Source organism: Hyposmocoma kahamanoa, unplaced genomic scaffold (genome assembly GCF_003589595.1).
Source record: "Hyposmocoma kahamanoa isolate Upper Pololo Valley unplaced genomic scaffold, ASM358959v1 76, whole genome shotgun sequence".
NCBI lineage: Eukaryota > Metazoa > Arthropoda > Insecta > Lepidoptera > Cosmopterigidae > Hyposmocoma > Hyposmocoma kahamanoa.
Window position 1 is genome coordinate 10,820,165 of NW_020653900.1, and position 20,323 is coordinate 10,840,487.

General features: G+C 37.0%; 1 protein-coding gene across 1 annotated transcript in view; it reads left to right on the top strand.

The window, feature by feature from the left end:
* LOC113232624 (ABC transporter G family member 20-like) overlaps window positions 1–20,323 on the top strand; it is an 85,303-nt gene that overhangs the window by 46,025 nt on the left and 18,955 nt on the right. Inside the window, exons 2-5 of the mRNA XM_026467395.1 lie at window positions 10,006–10,164; window positions 12,390–12,549; window positions 13,916–14,178; window positions 15,949–16,009. Coding sequence (XP_026323180.1) covers window positions 10,043–10,164; window positions 12,390–12,549; window positions 13,916–14,178; window positions 15,949–16,009 — 606 coding nt within the window. The 5' untranslated portion in view covers window positions 10,006–10,042. The remainder of the gene's footprint in view (window positions 1–10,005; window positions 10,165–12,389; window positions 12,550–13,915; window positions 14,179–15,948; window positions 16,010–20,323) is intronic.

The following is a 20,323-nucleotide window of genomic DNA, read 5'->3' on the forward strand; positions in this document are numbered from 1 at the left end:
CTCCGTTTTCAACTATAAAAATTCATGACTGCATAGAGATGCAGTCATGAATTTTTGTAGTGAGATAATAAAAGTATAGATTGAAATGTGACCTAATTATTTACCTAATGCAACCTCGTTGATTCAATGCCTTATGTTTAATAAACTCGCATGAAAATTATTTCGTCAGACATTGTTTTATATTTTGGCGTGTAATGTTCGCCATATTAAATATTTGTTTTACTCACGACACCCTAGAAGAAGACGATTGCTGAAGTTCATGTCCCCGAAAAGTGTTCTAGACTTTATGGCTGATTTCCTGCCATTTAGTTCTGTTTTCGCCTTTACTCAGAGCAGATGTCAAATTTTATTTATTTAGTGTCTAATTGATTAATAGGATTGTTTACAATTATAAGAATTTAGATTTTTTTAGATCTAGAATATATATTTTGATTGTAGTGTTCCTATTTATGTTAGAATAACAGCGATGGTAATGTTATTAACCTAATCCTCAGATGTTGAGTAATGGACCCTTTTGACCGGCTTTTTTTATGTTAACTTGAATTTTCTCTTTTTTAATTTTGTGTCGTCATGTGAACAATGGACAAACTCAATAAAACGCACGGCTGTTGAAGTCGCTAAATAAACAAACTCGGAAAGAGTTTTGTGTGTCAGACGGTCAAACAGGTCTTGTGGCCTAGATGTAAAAATTTTGCAAAAATGATTACGTCACTTTGGAATTTTATGAGACCTTGCAAGGTCGAGATGCTCTTAATGTGTATCAAAATTATCACACCCCGTGAAATGCGCTAGTTCCGATTAATTGATGTTACTTTGACTTAGTTCCGTTGTTTTTAGTTTCGATTTCGTTTAGTTTAAATAAGGTAATTTTAAATTTCGTACTAGTAGAGCTCCTTGTGATAGAGCTCGTCCAGGGAAGTACTGCCACCTTACCTATTTCTGCCGCCAATCAGTAATGTCAGCATTACTGTGTTCCGATTTTGAAGGGTAAGGGTGCTGGTGAAATTAAAGGCATATGGGACTTGTCAACTTAAGGCCCAGGGTGACGGGCGCAGTGGTAGTGCCCCTAAGATATTTGCGATTTAAAGCTCGGAGTGGCACTGCAACTGTTATGGACAGGCGTGTCGCTTACCATCAGGCGCACGACTTGTTCGTCCCGTCACTTAGCGTAAAAAAAAGGTAAACGATTCTTGTACAGAAAACTGTATACGTTTTGCGACAAGATTCCGGAGCATATGTTAAGCTTATTATTTTCTAAGTGAGCCTAAATTCCACACAAATATGATTCAAAGTGTTAATACACTAACTTATAAACTTGAATGCTAATGCATTTAAGTTTATTTGAAAAGAGCAATCCCTAGAGTTTCTTGCTCGTTCTTCTGAGGGAAGTCAGCCTAGTGAATAAGCAGTAGTTAAAAAATGACTTTTTCAAGTGCAAGTTTATTTTTAGTATGTAGATTTTAAATTTGCCATGCCATGATATTCAATTATATTTTGTGAAATTACCCCACTAGTTTGTTATAATTATTATTACAAAGATCGAACACTAAGAAAAAATCCTTCGATCGGGTGGGATTCGAACCGACGTCTCCTAGCAAACCGTACCAGACGCCATGTGAACTAAGGAACGGAACGAAAAATAATGTATTATCAATGTGGTGAAACATTCTGAGGTACAATAAAATTTTAATTACATGTAATAGCGACATCTCTAGCCAGGGCTGGTAGCTGTAAAGGTACCTAACTGGGTGACGAAATACTTTCATAGATTTCTAATAGATGGAGCTACGGCTAAAAAGTCGTTGAAAACCAAATACCAAGATCCGACAACAAACACAGAAAAATTCGTGAGGTGCGCTGGTTCGTTCCGTTTCTTAGTTACCATAGCGTCTGGCACAGTTTGCTAGGAGACGTCGATTCGAATCCGGCCGAATCCAAGGATTTTTTTTTAATTGTTCTATCTTTCTATTAATAGTTATAAAGAACTAGTGGAATAAATTCATAAAAAAAATTATATGATGGTGAAACATCCTCAAATTCAATAAAACACATAAGCAAATATATTTACTAATCTTGTTATGGAAAACAACCATAGACATGAAGTACCCTTGGTGTAATAAAGCCGTATGTGATCATGCGCTCATTTGGTGCTGCTTTGACGTAATTGTAATTTTAGCACAATTGATTTAAAATAAATTAACGTTAATGTCGGTTTTTTTCTATAAAAAAGTAACAATTTTATGTATTTACTTTATTGATGACTAGTTATTTATTTAAAACTTTCTTTATTTAAAGCTTTCATTACAAGATATTCTTTGGTTGCACCCTCCTTTCCGTTCTGTGTTGTCATTGTAGTTTTAATGTGCAATAAAGAATATTTCATTCATTCATTCAATTTATTGACAGAACTCAAGATCTCTAATTTCTTATCACAAATAAAAATGAAAATCATCATATTATGATGTTCGTATTATAGACCTTCGGGGTGTGTAATGAAAAATATAACAACAAATAATCTATTTTCACTTTGTATAACAACATTTGATATCATTTCTAAAGATGTAATCAAATCACTCACTGTATATTATCAACAAAAAGCATAATTTAATTGTGTATAATGAACCTTCAGTATAACAAACATTGATATAATGATTAGGTGATATAATATTAACAAATGGTATAAGTACTACCAGTATAATGTAATACAATAATATAACACAATATTTCGTTTTACGAATAGTTAAAGCACCCTAAATTATGTTGACAAGATTTTTTTTGTCATTAAATGTAGCTACAATCGCAAAGTATAATTGTTTTGTATAGCTTTAAGTGCTCTTTATGTTGTAAAATATATTTATTAACACTTTAAATAGAATATCTAATTGCATATACTAACCTAACCTAAACCACAGGAGGAGATTGAACCAACTTGGAAATGCAAAGAAATTCGGTTCTGGCACCCGTCGGCCGCTGCCGCAACACGCTCGTTACGCTCTGTTGACTCGTGCAGCTTTGTCGCAGACTAACCTACCCTAAACCCACAGGAGGAGGTCGAACCAACTAGCAAATGCAAACAAATTCGATTCTGGCATTCTCCGGCCGCTGCCGCGGCACGCTCGCTGTGCTCGCTCGACTCGTACAGCTTTGTCATATATAATACTAACCTAACCTAAACCCACACGAGGAGTTCAATCCAACTAGCAAATGCAAACAAATTCGGTTCATTCACCATTACACCTAAACACCACTGGAATTATATTAATAATACATTATACTAAGTGCATGTTATATCTGAAGGGTTAATATAAAATGAACATTATGCCATCGGTATATTAGACTGAAAGTTGTTATACGAATCGTCTATTATACCCAGTGAGCTTTATATCATGCAAGAATACGTCAAATGTCTGTATACTATAAATTAATTATACCTGTTGAGCCGTTGAGCATTATATCTACCAAAAATATGTCATTTGTTGTTATATATTACAAACCGCACCCGTCCTACGAGGTTTTTAGTATTTTACAAACAATTCTGTCTAAGAATTCAAAGCATAAAACTGAGTTTACTGATGACAATGTTTTTACTAAAAGTAGTGCTTTCAGTCCAATAATGAAAAGGCAGTATTCTGTCGATTTCTCCCACGGTCACCGTTCAAGGCTGGTAACCATCCGGCATGACAAACCGACTTAAACACTTGACACAGAAAACTAACCACTTATTATCTGAACATTGTGCGTACATACGTAAGACGCAAGATTTGAAACTCAAGTACATTCCTTAATTTATAATTAGTTTGGGTGTAATTTGTGGTTGTTTATGTGTGTATCCATAGCACCCGCGACACAGGGTATGTTGAGTGTGTAGTTATAAAATAAACTCACGACAGAAATAAATGTAGGCCATACAAATATTTCTCCCGGCCCGAGAATCGAACCGGGGACCTCTGCGTGACAGTGACGGCATGGTAACCGTTCGGCCACGGAGGCAGTAGAATTCTGGAATATTTTTGATTATATCCAGCCATAACCGCCGCCTTTTTTTATTGCAAATGATATTTCGGTATTTCCCGACAAAATTACATCAAATAGAAATTATAACAGAAACTAAGGTTATCCTTTTCAGTTCAACTGTTTTTTTTTATATATATTGAAGTGTAACCGACAGAATCAATATTAAAAAAATCATAACACAAGCGATCCCACTTGTCATAGCAACCCGCAATCTAGCGCGTGTAAAGATGTTGGACGGAAAAGGGAAAGACGCCCGATTGCGCTTATCAATCGCGCGCACAATCGCGCACTCCAACAAACGCCTGTTTCACGCAGTCTATCAAGCCCCTAGTCTCCCGGCAACTCCCTATCTCTCGGGTCGGTAGATACGGACAGTATGGGGCTCAATACACTTATTTATTTTTATTTTTTTATTTATTTATTTAGATTCACTTACAGTTATAACAACAATACCTCCATACATTGATTACATTCTTGATATATCTTAACTAATTGTATAACTAATTAAAAGTGAACACAGCATGCATAAACAAACTTAAGTATGAAATAATATGAGTTCTTAACTAAACGGGATGAAAATATAAAACAAAGAGAATAATAAAAATTCAACTTCCTTGCGACACGCAGTAAGCAATGGGCAGGTCGTTGCTAGTTACCTCACCCACCTTAACTCTTTGACGCCTATTTGTCAAGTAATCGGTGAACAAACGAAACTGATTATCCCTTATACCCATATTTTCCAACTTTTGAAGCAAAAGACCGCTTCGTACTGGTACAATAACTATCAATTTAAACTAGACAATTTTTAACAGCAGTAGAGATCCTTGTGAAAGAGTTCCTGCCGCCATGCTGTAATGTTAGCATTACTGCGTTCCGGTTTAGAAGGGTAAGGATGTTGGCGAAATTACAGGCACATGGGACTTGTCAACTTATGTCTCAGGGTGAAGGGCGCAGTGCCAGTGTCCCTCAGATCTTTGCGATTTAAAGCTCTGAGTGGCACTGCAACTGTTATGAACAGGCGTGTAGCTTACCATCAAGTGCACGACTTATTCGTCCCGTCACCTTGATATTATAAAAATGATAACTCATCAAAAATTATCTAAAAGTAATGTTACTATTCAACTTTCAACAATCCCACAATTTTTGCAAGAGTAATTTTATTATAGACGGGTTTTACGTCAAACTGGAATTTGGAACGAATATTTTTATAATTGTGAACACTTACTTAATTATCATGCCAGAACCTTTTTTGTACTGTAATTATTTTAAGGCACAGAAAAAAGTGCCCAAAAACGTCAACCTACTAGGTGCTCAAAAAAAAAAAAAAAGGTGCTTTTGCAATTTTGCATCACGTTTATAACCTCAAACCCAGACTTATTCAGCCCTGACTAACCAATAATTTGAATATCATACAAGACAAAAAATTATTCATAACGTTAACAGGATTCCAGATTATATTTAGTCGCTCAGTTGTGTTTTTATTTGAATAAAACAACATTAAAACTTGCCTGAAACTATTCTGATATAATTAAAGTTTCGACCGTGAGAATGAAGAGAATTATTAATAATTATATTAGTTTTACGTATTTGTTATAAAAACAATGCTTTGTTCTTGACAACACTCAATAATAACTAAATGCATAATTATAATCTAGTACTAGAGTTGCTCCCGCATCCCGTATCGTATTATAAGATATCGTAAGTACTATATAATAAAGTAATTTATTTTAAATTATGAATGTCAGAATATTACAATTTCAAATACAATGTGAAATATTAGATAGTAATTTACTACTCCGTGAGCCTTAGAGCCAAGCTTCCTTGTTTCTAGTATTTTTTCCATTCTGTTCATTATCCCGCCTGTAGGTGGGAAAATTAACTGAATTTTATGGGCAATGTATTGCCCATCAAATTTATAAAATAAAAAACAGAAGCGCAAGTACCACAGTCACAAACACCAACACCAAAAACATACCCTACCCTACACGTATTTCGCCTCTCTACGAGAGTTACGAGAGTATTGTTATATATAATGTACTGTGAAAAAGTCACTATACAGACGTAGTGACTCCTTGTACAGGTGTAGTGACTTCTATGTAGATATAGAGCCTTTTTCTCACCATCCAAATTTTAGTATTTGTTAGCTTTGGAGAAAAAATAAAATATATAAAAAATAGGGATATGGCGTCAGGAATTATTTTAAAAAATCCCGCACCGGCTGTATATGGTTGGTAAAACTTTACAATGAATGCAAAGTACTAACAGTTCGCCAGTTATATATCGCGAATACCATTCTGAAAAAACACTCCCTTTTGACGTTTGATCCAACCTTCTCCCAGAAAATAAGAAGATTTGACCTAGTTTGTCCCAGTAAGCTATGTAAAACTACTTTTGCCCAAAGATTTTTCGATTTTCTTGGTTCAAACCTTTACAACAAATGCAACTCAGTAAATAAAATATATTCGTTAAACACGTACAGTTGCAAAAGGACCGTAGTTGACTGGCTATTGAAACATAATTATGAGGATACTGAGCAATTGATCGCTATAGTTGTATAATTCTATTCTAAAAACAGTTCTAACTGTTAATTCTCCAAACTGTTCACTCCCTCATTCATTTGTGCAATTACTAAAGTTTTACATGCGCATGCACACACGCTCATGCATACATACACACACACACGCAAACACACACACGCGCACTCACACACACACGCAAACTCACACACACACACACACACTCGCTCGCTCACTCACACTCACACATATTACAATCACATCCAGCTACTTACTTTTATATACTGAATTGTCAATACGTTTTTGGCTAAAAAGTGTTGTTTTTAGAGTATGTTATTATTATAATTTTTCTCTTTTTTTTTTCTCTTTCTAAAACCTTTGTATAAATTTATTCATTTTAAGCATTTAATCATTTTTTTTTTTTCTGGAGGTGGAGGCCTGGTGACCTAAATCACAGGGAATCCTAGTTTAGGCTCCAGCCTCTACGAATTGTCTTCTGTATTTAATTATTGTGTTCACTCAATGTAAGTTAAGTTTAGTGCAGAATTTTGTAGAGGAAATAAATAATTTACTTACTTACTTAAAAAAAAAAAAAAAAAAAAATCAAAGTTTTATCGTTGTTGATTTTTGTGTCACGCTATTGCTAAATCGTTTATATTTTATATTATAATTTGCATCAATTCAAACATAAAACATTCCGCCTATAAATCAATCTTTATTAACCTATTTCGAGAAAAGATTTCGATGATTCTTTTTTTGTTGGAAAGGTAAAGGTCTCTGTATTAATCCCATTCAAATTGGATGAAAATATTTCTCCTCTAAGGGTGGAAAATTAGGGGATGAAACCGGTTTATTGTAGTATATTTCACCCACTTTCCATTAACCGATTTCAATAAAATTTGGCAAATAGACATAACGAACACAACGCAAGCGGAAAGCAAACTTTTCAGGCCTTTTTTTATAAAAAATGTAATTATTTTACTGTAGGTGTAACAATTACTCAAACCATCTAATTTAGAACCTTTTATACCATCATCTATGATAATTAAGAATGTGCCAACCGATGCATGCAACTACCATTACGTTGTTAATTGTTGATTTGCCTCACTATTCAATCGACTTCCTTTCGCATTGTAATCTGCGTCTTACACGAGTACAAACGAAACTATGACTACTTTAGTAATAGAAGTCAACTTGTCGCTCTCAAAGATTTTAAGTCCTCAAGGGTCTCATCTCGGTCCGCTGTTTTTCATTATTTTTATATATGATTTCAAATACACTTTTGCACAGTATTTATGTTGTCTACGGACTGATAACAATAGATTCCCGTAAATCACGCTAATTTGGTTGCCACGATATTTACGCGGATTTGGTTTGATCACTAAATTACTGAACTGGAAACTCATAATCCAATCCAATGGCGCGTAATTGCCTCATCCCCGACGATATATGAAATTTTATGACTCCTATTTAAGCGTCCGTATCTACTGACCCGAGAGATAGGGTTTTCCGGAGAGACTACGGGCTCGACGGCAAGATCAGGGTACGGCGGGCGTCCGAGCCAAGCCCTCCACCAGTCATACGCCTTCACGGGCGTCTCTGGCAGACACGGACTTGGGTATGAACTCGCCGGGGTTTATGGTTCGCTGCAGGAAACGAACACGCTAGTTGAGGGCCTGAGGCGTATAGGCACACGGGGTACGTGAGTTGCCCTTTAAGTCGGTAGATATATCCGGACATTATCGCAGCACACTGGTACTTGGCAAAACTTATGTAGAAAGATATGGGACTGTCTCCTATTTAAGCATAAAATAATTAACTACTAATTTCGTACATAGAATTGTTAAACTTTACCTCTCTTCTGAAAACTTGTCACTTTGCTGACGTAACCTTATTTCACCAAAGGTACTATATGATTATGGGTACATTGTATTTTTTTATCACTATTCAAATGTCACTAAATGATCTGTTATCGTTCCATCATTCGTTTGTAGTACATAAAATTTTCACGAGATGTCGCCAGTTCACCCTGTCTTACGCAGTCTTCTTTATTTATTTATTCATTTGCATTGGTAGACACGTATACATTTAAAATGTTACATGCACCCAGTAAAGGCAAAACAAAGGATAATTCTTATGAGCTTAAATTAAAAATTTGATTGCAAGTAAATAGTTACATATAAAGCCGGGCACTCATTAGCGAACTGTAACGTGCAGATACAGTAACGAGTTCTAGTATGCACGCTTGAAGCAGGCTTCAACTAGACGGCTCACTGCGAACCGCGCACGTACCGCTCGCTGCAAGCTCGCAAAACACGTACACACTATGATTTTTTGTTACATAACAGGCAACGGTTACAGTTACAGCTCGCTAGTGGGTACTCGGCTTCAGTGAAGTAAATTAATATTAATATTACCTTAACACAGTTATCTTCAAATTTAATAGCTTTTTGATTCAGTAATAATTTGAGTTTATTACAAAATGTGGGTTTTTTTGTATTGTTTTTAGAGTGGTATATAATTTGTTGTAGATTTTTACTGCTTTATAACGTAGATGATTTCGATACGGGGAGTTAGTGAGACTAATAAGAGCGTTTACGCACCGCATCCAATTCGTATTCATTCCTAATCCGAGACTATACAAGTTTAGAAAACTCGGACCCACTTCGGAACTAATACGAATCGGCTGAAGGCGCAAACGCTTTCAGGCTGGTTTCGGAGCAGTGCGGATTTATCTGCGAACCGTCCGCGCGAAGCGCCGGAACGGAGTAACACGTGTGGCTTTAAAACATCGTTCTACAGTGATGCGGATTGCTCCGTACAGAACATGCTCCACGTGAACTCCGCACAGGTCACCCGTGCATTCATTATAGGCGTCTGTGACGGCGATATTAAACACTCGATTCAGAGCACTGCTGATTCTATGCATACAGATGCTTATTTCGGTCACACACGATTAAAAGTGACGGACGAAATACAAACTTAGTCTTACCAACTCCCGTTATTGAAATGTATCGAAAAAACCCACTTTGCTGTGCTATAGAGCGTATTAGGATAGCCTTGAAATCGCTCTCTATAGTGCGCTGCCAGGTATACTCAGGCTAGGGCTTTTTTATCGCACGCCTGCCATTCCAAGGTTTTAATGCAATGTTAACTTAGCCAGCACTCTCCTGCCTCCTTGGCCTGACTAAGTAGCCAAATGGTGACCATGATGGACTGCCGCACTGAGGTCCCGGGTGCGATTCCCGGGCCGGGAGAAATATTTGTATGGCCTACATTTATTTCTCTCCTGAGTTTGTGTGTAATTTATGGTTGTCTATCTATGTGTGTGTCCATGGCACCCGTGATACATGGTTTCCCTAGTACGGGGCTATGAGTGTATATGTTATTTATTTATTTACTACTCTCCAAATATTTCAATACCACTTGTAATATCTTCAACAAATACTTACCTATTTCTTTCTTCTACCCTCAGAACTATGTCCTGTCAGTAAGGCGCATAACTTCCAACCATGGCGGGGCGCCCCGCGGCAGTGGTGGTAGAAGGAGCCTGCAAACACTATGGCAGAAAAAACAAACCTGATTACAAACCTGTGCTTGAAAATCTAGACATGACTGTGGATAGTGGGATTATGTAAGTAATATATTTCTGCCGTCCACTAACTAAGATGCGGTTAAGTGACAAATGGTCAAATATCCGTTTTAATCAGAAAAAAATAAAGCACAAAATTCTCTTTTGAAAACAGTTAAAATTAGTTAACGTGGTCGACTTGTCGGAACCTACCCTAACAATGCTGAAATATCATGAAACAATTTAAATATTCTAAAACTGGGTTATGATTTTTTATGATATCTTTAAAAATACTTTGTCACTTTGCCGCATTTTAGTTAACGGACGACAGATTTCTTCATCATCACCCTTTGCACGGGTCTTCTCTAAGGCCCAAAGGCCGATTCGATACAGGGGGTTTACTCTAGATCTCCGTCCGACATCCGTCCGAAACAATTACTGCCAAATAAGCAATACTTGACCAAATGAAAAGACGCGTGATGCGAATGAAGCTTCATACTTGATACTTGTCTTTTAATTTTGTCGAATATTACTTATTTGACAGTAATTGTTTCGGACGGATGTCGGACGGAGATCTAGAGTAGACCCCCAGGTTGGGGACTTAACTCGATTTTCAAGGGTATTGAATCTTCTTCGAAAAGCAGGTTTAATCACGACGTTTAACGAGATTTATTGCTACTATGGATCAATAACTCAATAGATCTGATAATCTTCATACTATAGATCGTAACTCTGAAAAAGGTCAAAATTCCGTCTTACCTTAAATGGCGTTGATCAATAGCCAAAAAGTAGTTTAAATGGTCCTGGATATCAATTATTCCTCTTTAATATGAAATATAAGAACTTCGTTTTTTTTCCTTGTCATATCATGAGCTATAATTATTTTCTGAACTCTGACAAATCGACTCATCCGTAGAACAAAAATCTATGTGCAAGACTAATTGTTCTCAGGATATGGTACATTTAATTTTCGTTCGTTCTTTTTCGCTGTGGTAGTCAGATCGATCGACCATTGTTGGATTTTATATTTCCGAAACGAAATAAAATATATTAATTCTCAAAACACCTTTTCAATAGGCCTTAGTTTGAGTAACGAAATTATTCTCGTAACGTACTTATTATCTTTTCGCTATATAATCACATCGGACTTTTTTCTTCGGATAAGTTGAAATATGCATGTCAATAGTCAATAGGTAATTGTGTGTTACAAACTTATTTATAAATTAACGCTTCCTAATATGGGTAGATGGCGCTAACCATCGCTAACCCTAAACAAAATAAAAGAATAGCCAGCAGTACCCATACAACTCTGTGCAATAAGCGCCATCTAGTTGATTTGTTTGTTACCACTAGAAATTTTAGAGTAGCTTTGATTTTTTTTTTTCAATTGATGAAATTACTTACAAAAATAGCTATTTGGTACCCGCCGCGACATCTAGTGTAGCAATTAGGTACTAAATACCGAACCACGCTATCTTGTACGCGATACAAGATAGCGTTGCTAATCGCGATTAACAGTCCATTTTAATTATTGGTCCATGTTGCTACTAAACATTTCTAAATGTTCTTAGAAATTAAAGTCATAGTTACATGCCGCCGCAGAAATTCCAACCGTAAACCTCTTAGAAGAAAAACAACTGTTCTTCCACTGGGTTACCACCGCTCTGATGATTTATTTATAATCATTTATTCGTATAATAACATATAATACAACAACAATTTGAATAACCTGTTGAGGTTAGATTCAATTACTGGAATAGTCTTCTGAAACGGCAGTTTGTGTTACCATGGATAATAATATTGTAATTATATTATAAACGCACCCTTTGCCTGGTCTCAAACTAGGGAATTCCCTGTACTATGAGTACCAGAGCAACTGAGTTGACTCTGGGGCACTACCCCGGAACACTCAGACCAGAATCAATACGGAAAAGTTCATTTTCCAAATTTGGTCTTACCGGAAATCGCACCCGCGGCCTCCTTATCCAGCGCCCACAGCATAAACCGCTGGGCCTCTGAGGTGGTCAATAAATAAATCACTCATAGTCCTGCACTAGGGAAACCCTGTGTCGCGGATGCCATGTACTCACATGAGTGTGATAGAAGTAGAGCTTTTTGTGAAAGAGTTCGTCCGACTGCCACCTTTCTATTGCCTATTTCTGCCGCCAGTTTACTTCATTGCACTATGCTACTACTACTATAATAATCTGACACTCTGAACTCTCATTGCATTACAACGTTAAAGATCAATAAATTTCTTCCTAGCTTATGTCTTTTTTTCATTGCAGCTACGGATTACTGGGCCCATCAGGTTGTGGCAAGACCACGCTCCTCTCCTGCATAGTGGGCAGACGGACGCTGAACAGCGGCAACATATGGGTCCTCGGGGGAAGACCAGGAGAAAAGGGAAGTGGAGTCCCTGGGCCACGAGTGGGGTATATGCCACAGGTAAGAGCATTCGTCTAGAATAGCTTTAGAAATAGCAGTTTTTTTTAATATATAATATCATGTGACGGGATGGACAAGTCGTGCGCCTGATGGTAAGGTACATGCTTGTCTGTAGTGCCACTTAGAGGTTTTAATAGCAAAGATCTTAGGGGCACTGTCACTGCGCCCGTCACCCTGAGACATAAGTTGACAAGTCCCATGTGCCTGTAATTTCACCAGCACCCTTACCCTCCTAACTAACTTTTACTCCTAATTAACTGCCTCCGTGGCCGAACGGTTACCATGGCGGACTGTCACGCAGAGGTCCCGGGTTCGATTCCCGTGTCAGGAGAAATATTTGTATGTGTTTTGGGTATAATTTGTGGTTGTCTATGTGTGTGTCCATGGCACCTGCGATACAGTGTTTCCCTAGTGCACGGCTATGAGTATGTGCGCGTTATTATTATTATTATTACCCTTCAAACTAGATCAAACCAGTGACTTATGTAATCGTGGATACCATCATCATCATCAACCCAGTTATACGTGCTAGGCACGGGTCTCCCCTCTCAGGCGAGGGTTTAGATCATATTCCGCCAGACTGGCCCAATGCGGGTTGGAGACGTCAGACATTTCCCAAAGGATGTGAAGCTTCTTTGACGTGCAGGTTTCATAACAACATTTTCATTCACTGAAAAGATCATGGTAAACTTCAAATTGAAATTCGCACATAAATTCCGAGAAACTCAGAGGTCTGAGCCTATTTGAGAGGCGATAGGTCAATTCAATAGGTCAGGTATTGGGCTGCCACGGCTACATTATTAATACGCCAATACCTTTATTAATGCCTTATGCCATTACGATTCATTTTTTTTCTTTCACTTGCATTTTTCGCTTTCTTGCGTGACTCGCTTCGCGCATACGCAAAGATCTGTCGCATACGCGCAGGCAGGACCGTTCACGACTCGCTCGCTTGCGCCGGCCGCTTGCTTTGCATTGGATTTCTTTGCGGTGCGTGAGTTATGTAGCAAGCATAATATTTCCACGCAAGCAACAGGGAACATTTGTAGAGGACAGCACCACAGGCCAATAACAGAGCAGCAGTGTCTACAACCAAAGATAAGGCGCCGCGCATGCGCGCAAGTCTCTCCGCAAAGCAAAGCGGAAGACTCATGAACGCCTTTGCGCGGAAGACAGATTTCTACGCCGTGTACCCAGACGACGCAAGCAAGCGAAACACGCAAGTGAAAGACTTCAAAGACGTCAAATTAAAAACACCCTCCTTTTTTGAAGTCGGTTTAATATAACTAAAGAGGAAGAATAATAAAAGGGTAAAACACTCGATTTTACAGTACTTTATTTTTAATGTAGACTGTATTGCCTACAGGACATAGCCCTCGTCGGTGAATTCACAGTACGTGACGCAATATACTACTTCGGTAGAATATATGGAATGAAATTGTCTCGCCTCAGCGAAAGATTCGACTTCCTAAGCTCCCTATTAGAGTTGCCTGACGGGGGACGATTCGTCAAGTCCTTATCAGGAGGACAGCAGAGACGAGTTTCCCTTGCTGCTGCGCTGGTTCATGAACCTGAGTTGCTGATTTTGGATGAACCTACTGTTGGTTTAGATCCTGTATTAAGAGAACGGTAAGTACCAACGTCATATTAATAATAGTATTTTTAATTAGAGCTAATAAGCTCACGTTTATTAGGTTGTTGGTGATGAAATAATAATCTCAGTACAGAGTTCTAAAAAAACCGACCTCAAAGGTCATTCATCCCCTACTTTGCCACACCTCTATGGTGAAATATTTTTTCAAATTTAAATGGGACGATTTCTGATGTATCTTCTTTCCAACAAAAAAGAATCATCAAGACCGGTTCACAATCGAGTTATCGCGTAACAAACACAAAAAAAAACAGAATTGAGAACCTCCTCCTTTTTTAAAGTCGGTACAAAACTGAGTTGTCTTAAAAATGAACCTTCCTTGCTAAATTGACGTCACTGCGTGCGATCTTGACCGTAAAATGCAAAAAAAAAATATTTATGTGAAACAAATAAATTGAATAAATATTATATTTTAGTGCGTATTTGGCCTTCTATAAAGTTCATATTTTTATAAATGAGAACGTTTATTTTTTTCCTAAAATGATCTGTTTTCGCTTAAACACGGCCTCATATGGAATATTGACCAGGAGCTTCCAAATACCAGCTTGATCAACTTGACTCCATTCAACGCAGGGTTCGTGTTCTCGATAATCCCAAACTTACAGGCGGTTTGGAGTCCCTTAGTTCACGGAGAGACGTTGGCTCTCTGTGTGTGTTCTACCGTCTTTATAAAGGGGTGCTCTGAGAAACTTTTCGAACTGGTACCACCGTCTCGTTTCCACCATCCCATCTCCCGCCAAAGGAGTAAAGCCCATCACCACATAATAGATGCCTGGCATTGTAAGACTACGCGGGCATTACATTCGTTCCTTCCTCGAACCTGCAAGCTATGGAATAATCTTCCTTCGAAAGTATTTTCTATGAGATGGGGTTGTTCAAAAAGCGTGTCACCAAGGCTCTCAGATTCTAACAACGCATAGGATGTGCGTCTGATGTTGCAGATGTCCATGGGCGACGATGACCACCTCCCATCAAGTAGCTCGTCTGCTCGTTTCCCTTCTACTTTAAATTTAAACAAAAACATACGCAGGCACGCACTCACGCACACACACGCACATTAGGTATATGTACACTATGACTTACTACTGTTATTGTTGCTTAATTTCAAATTATGAGAATAGATTGTATTGTTTGAGATTCATAGTAACGAACTGTCCTGCAGAAGTCAGTATACATACAAACATAGTAATAATGGAACAATTTTCTGGCAATAAATATTATTATAATTTAGTTTATTAAATGTCAGGATTTTTCACCATCATGATATTCAATTTTTTTGTGAAATTACTCCACTGGTTTGTTATAATTATTAAAGATCGAATGCTTACAAAAATTCCTTCGATCCGGCTGCATTCAAACCAAATAAATATTATTGTTATTAGTTTTTTTTTAAATTTATTAAGGCTTTGGCAAAGCCATCAGCCTAAACATGAAGTTTATGTTTCTGTAAATATGGCCGCCACAAAGAGGATAGGCAATTTGAGGCGGCGTGCTTGGATTGACTCGGGATTCCTTAAAACGGGCCGCTACGGGTGGCCTAGTTCGAGATTCGTATAATTTCGCGTTTTAATCTGCTATTAAGGCACAATAGCACTATCATATTCCACTTTAAACTAGATTTCACAAAATAATTGAAAGTCAAAATAAAAACGAAACTTTTCCCTCCAAAAGGTCCAGAGCGAATCTTATTGTTATTAGTACGATTTTGATGTTGCCATATTAAGTAATCTGTGATGTTGCATACGTAGCTTAGAAAATGAAACACAAAAATACACGCGCGCAAAATGCACATTAATTATGTCTCCCAATGTACGTGTTAAGGCTACCTCGGGGGCCTACCATAACCTTTCTAAAAACAATCTTATTTCAATGTAAGCTTAAAGTAAGCTTATTGTAATATTACTCATATTCATACCATGACGAACCTGTTATCCAATTAATGTATTATTGCAAAAGTGATTGAAAGAACGAATGATTTCCCAATATTGTCTATTCCTTACTAAAAATTGGAAAGAGATAACGGTATGTGTACTATATAATGCCATCTCTTTCTTTTTAGATGTTCCGAATTGTCTTATCGAGGTATAATGTTTAAGTACTTAATGTTATTTACATTCAGAGAATTTTGACTGTTAAGAAAAGAAAAGTATGTAATAATAAAATCTATTAATATTACGTTGTTTTCAATAATTATTCCGCATTTTCATGAAAAAAATAAATAAATAAAACAAGCTGAGTCTCGATAGTCACGTTGTGAGTTCGGAACTATAGTCTAGTGTCGACTGTTAGTTTCGCCAAAGAGCATATAGATGGCGCAGTTATAATTTTACGAAATGAACACCACGTATTTTTATTTAACGAAAAATTATTTACTATGTGTTATTAAATAAAAAAATAAACAAAATATTGAAGAGATATGTGTAAATAAATAAGTTCAACTTAACTTTTAATCGTTACAAATCAATATTAAGACAATAAAACTGAAAATAATATTGTTTCCATTGCATCCGTGTAACTATTATAAGATTGCTAAATTTGACATAAGAGCAATATTACTTTAATGTTAAAGTCGCGTCATAGTACGAACTGAGTGAATGAATAGTCACAAAGCTGCCAATAAAACATCATAGTTTTAACATTACAATAACCTTACTTTAAGCGCATTATGATACGAAAAATCAAGGTAAGGTTAAAGTAATATTGTTATAAGAGGTTGTGGCCCCCTGATGGTCTGTGATTTTACCGATCACCTCCCACGAGCTCGCACCCACGCACTACATAATAGGAAGAGGTTCGTCTGTAGAAACACAGACGCGTCAAACAAAAAAAACAATAGGACATATTAATAACTGTATTTATTTGAGCTATTTACTACGATTTTTACAATTGTATAGATGTTATCATTGCTTCACTATTTGCAGCATCATGAATATTGAACATAACAATACATTGAAATGAAAATAAATAGATTTTTTTTAATAAAAAACAAGTGCGCATCTTACCTGATGGAAAGTGACAATGAAGTTGTCTGTTCTCTCTGTTCAGGGAATAAGTCTAAGATATAATATGGAATTAATTTAACACGTTGATAAGCAAAAGTAACGCACACATGTAATTACAATCAAGCCAGATCAGCCCTGTTTATTCTCTCTGTCTTGACCAAAATTTGACCTAATCATGTCTTCCCCTATTTCATCGCTCTGGTTGTTATCTTCATTGTTGGTGGTAGGATGTTCAGAGACAGTTTCATTAGGTTTTGTGTATGGTGAATGATCTTGAGAATCAGTTGTTTGATCTGTATGCTCATTGTTGTCTTCACGTCCTGGCCCTGTAGGTTTTTCAGTAGTGCTGTCGCTATTACCCTCCTCCTTTTCAGATGTTTTACTATGAAAATTTATTGTAAAGTGATATTGGTTACCTTCCACTTTGTCAACAATTTCATGAGGTATATTCGCTTCAATCTTGAAGTAAATGTCTTTCTTGTTATACTCTGCATTATTCTTACAATCACAATTGCATTGCTTTTGATTTGGCTGCTCTGTTGAAAGTGGGCACGTTTGTGTTACAGGTTTTTCTACAATTTGTGGGCAATTTTGGGGTTTTTCCATTGCAGAAGTTTTTGAATTATCAGGTTGAGGTCTTTCTGAAGCTGGTGGAGCGCAATAATCATGAAACGATCCCGTGTAGCAGGCGTAGTATTTTAGTAAAACATTATATTTACAAGGTGTAATACACATTTGGTCTCTCGAACTTCTTTCTGTTGGGGATACTGGTGAGGAGTTGCAATATTCGATGACACCATTTTTTGTTACACACAATTGTAATCCTTTTCCTGTTTTTTTACAATTACTCATACATTCAGTACTATTAGGATCACTGGCTTGACTTGTATAGAAGACGAAGGGCACTTTATCAGTTGTGTAACACGCCCTCATTTCTCCTTCAAAATTGACAATACATTGACTGTACTCACAATCACTCACGCACTCTTCACCGTAAAATGTAAATGCTTTAGTTGTATATGTCCAATCCTTTTGTTGCGAACTTAACTTAGACAATACGTTATTTAGACAACATATTAATAATAAAAATTGTAAGTTTGAGTCAGCCATGTCGAGTTAACGGCACAATTGGTATGGCAGGGAACTTAATGTTTCACTTCTCCGTATTGTTATCATGTGAATTCTGTGCAAAGGTTATCTAATGGGTATCTGTGTTATTTTGGAATCGCTTGTTAGTAAAAATTACTCTCAAATGAAGTGATTTTAATTAATTGACTTATATGAAAATATATTTCGGTAGCTGTGGCCCTGTCAAGAGACGGGACGAACAAGTCGTACGCCTGATGGTAAACTACACGTCTGTCCATAACAGTTGCAATGCCACTCAGAGCTTTAAATCGCAAGGATTTGAGGGGCACTGTCACTACGCCCGTCGCCCTGAGACATAAGTAGACAAGTCCCATGCGCCTGTAATTTCACCAGCACCCTTACCCTTCAAAACCGGAACTGCTACGCAGACATTGACAAGATATCGAAGCTTTTACACTTTTTGGAAGAAATTAGTAGATAATAGTAAAAATTAAATCAAAGTTTAGGATCCCCACCAGTGGAGATTTTTAGTGGGGATTTGTAGAGTATACCAAATAAATAAGCCTGTATATCAATGCTGTATATTGATATTTGTATACCTGCATCGCCTATGGTATCTAGTATATGGAATTATGAAATAGAAAAAAAAATGCTGTGCAATTCTGAATTAGGGTCACTCTTGTTCAAATTTAAATTAGTTAAATTAGTAGCAGTAGAGCTCCTTGTGTTCATCCAGGGAAGTACTGCCACTTTACCTATTTCTGCCGTCAAGCAGTACTGTCAGTGCTGGTGAAATTACAGGCACATGGCACTTGTCAACTTATAAGGCGACGGGCGCACTGCTCCCCAGATCTTTGCGATTTAAAGCTCTGAGTGGCAAAGTAACTGTTACGAACAGGCGTGCAACTTACAATCAGGCGCACGACATTTTCGTCCTGTCACTTGATGTTACCTATAAAAAAAAGCTTACTCTGATACTTACATTACTGTGCTATGTTGGCATTGTAATTTTATAGTGCAATAAACAATATTTCATTCGGCGGCATGAAGTTATTGCGTGAAATCGTTATCAACTTCGTGCAGTCGAAGTCTCGGATAATGCCTTAACTGCGTGCAGCAGAAACCGACTTCATGCAGCCGAGATCAACAACAAAAAGGTGATTACACTGCAAACTTGCAGTCAATCCGTTAGCAGCCGTAGAATAGTATCACCTGACGATAAGTGATTATGTGGTTGTTAAACGAGTATTTATCATACTGTTTTACGTCGTTCGTTCATTAGTAGCGACCGATTCAAAAATTAGTCTCCTAACTAATGTTAATCACTGTTTTCCTCAAGTTGTTAATAGCTTCACGGATCCGCTTAAAAGTCAAATATATGTACTTAAAAGATGTAACCGAGGAAACAATTGTCCTCTCAGCTATTCAAACGTTTTTTGGAAGGAACAATGTAAAGAAGCAATTGTGCATGGAATAGGCTCTACTTTGTAAACTGGTTTTAAGTTCTTTTAACAATAAACGAATGTTTTTATTAAATAAAGTTTTAAATAATCATCAGTAGTCAGAATAGGGTGTTCTAAATGAATAGTTAAATGCCTACATATAGCTACAAAAAGTGTGACGTGGAATGGTTAAAACCATCAAATACTAATTAATTACTTTTTCGAATTCCGAATTTCCGGGAATAATTTTACAGCATCATAAGATAAAGCTACTAGAAAGTAGAAGTTGGATTTTAAAGTATAATTCTAGTAACACCATGTAAAAAAATGTACGAGATAATTAAATTTTCTCCGAAGTACTAACCTTTTTTATGAGTTTACATGCAAAAACTTGTTCTAATTAATGCTACTTTTATATTAATGGAACGCAAACCAACCCCTGCCCAACCTCATCTCAGTAGGATTAACACAACAGGTAGCGACTAGCGCAAGAATGACATAAAGCGCGAGATCTCTAGGTATGCGGGAATAGCAGTATCTCCGGCTTTATATCGCACTCGCGCAAGTCACGCCTTGTCGTGTTAGCCCTA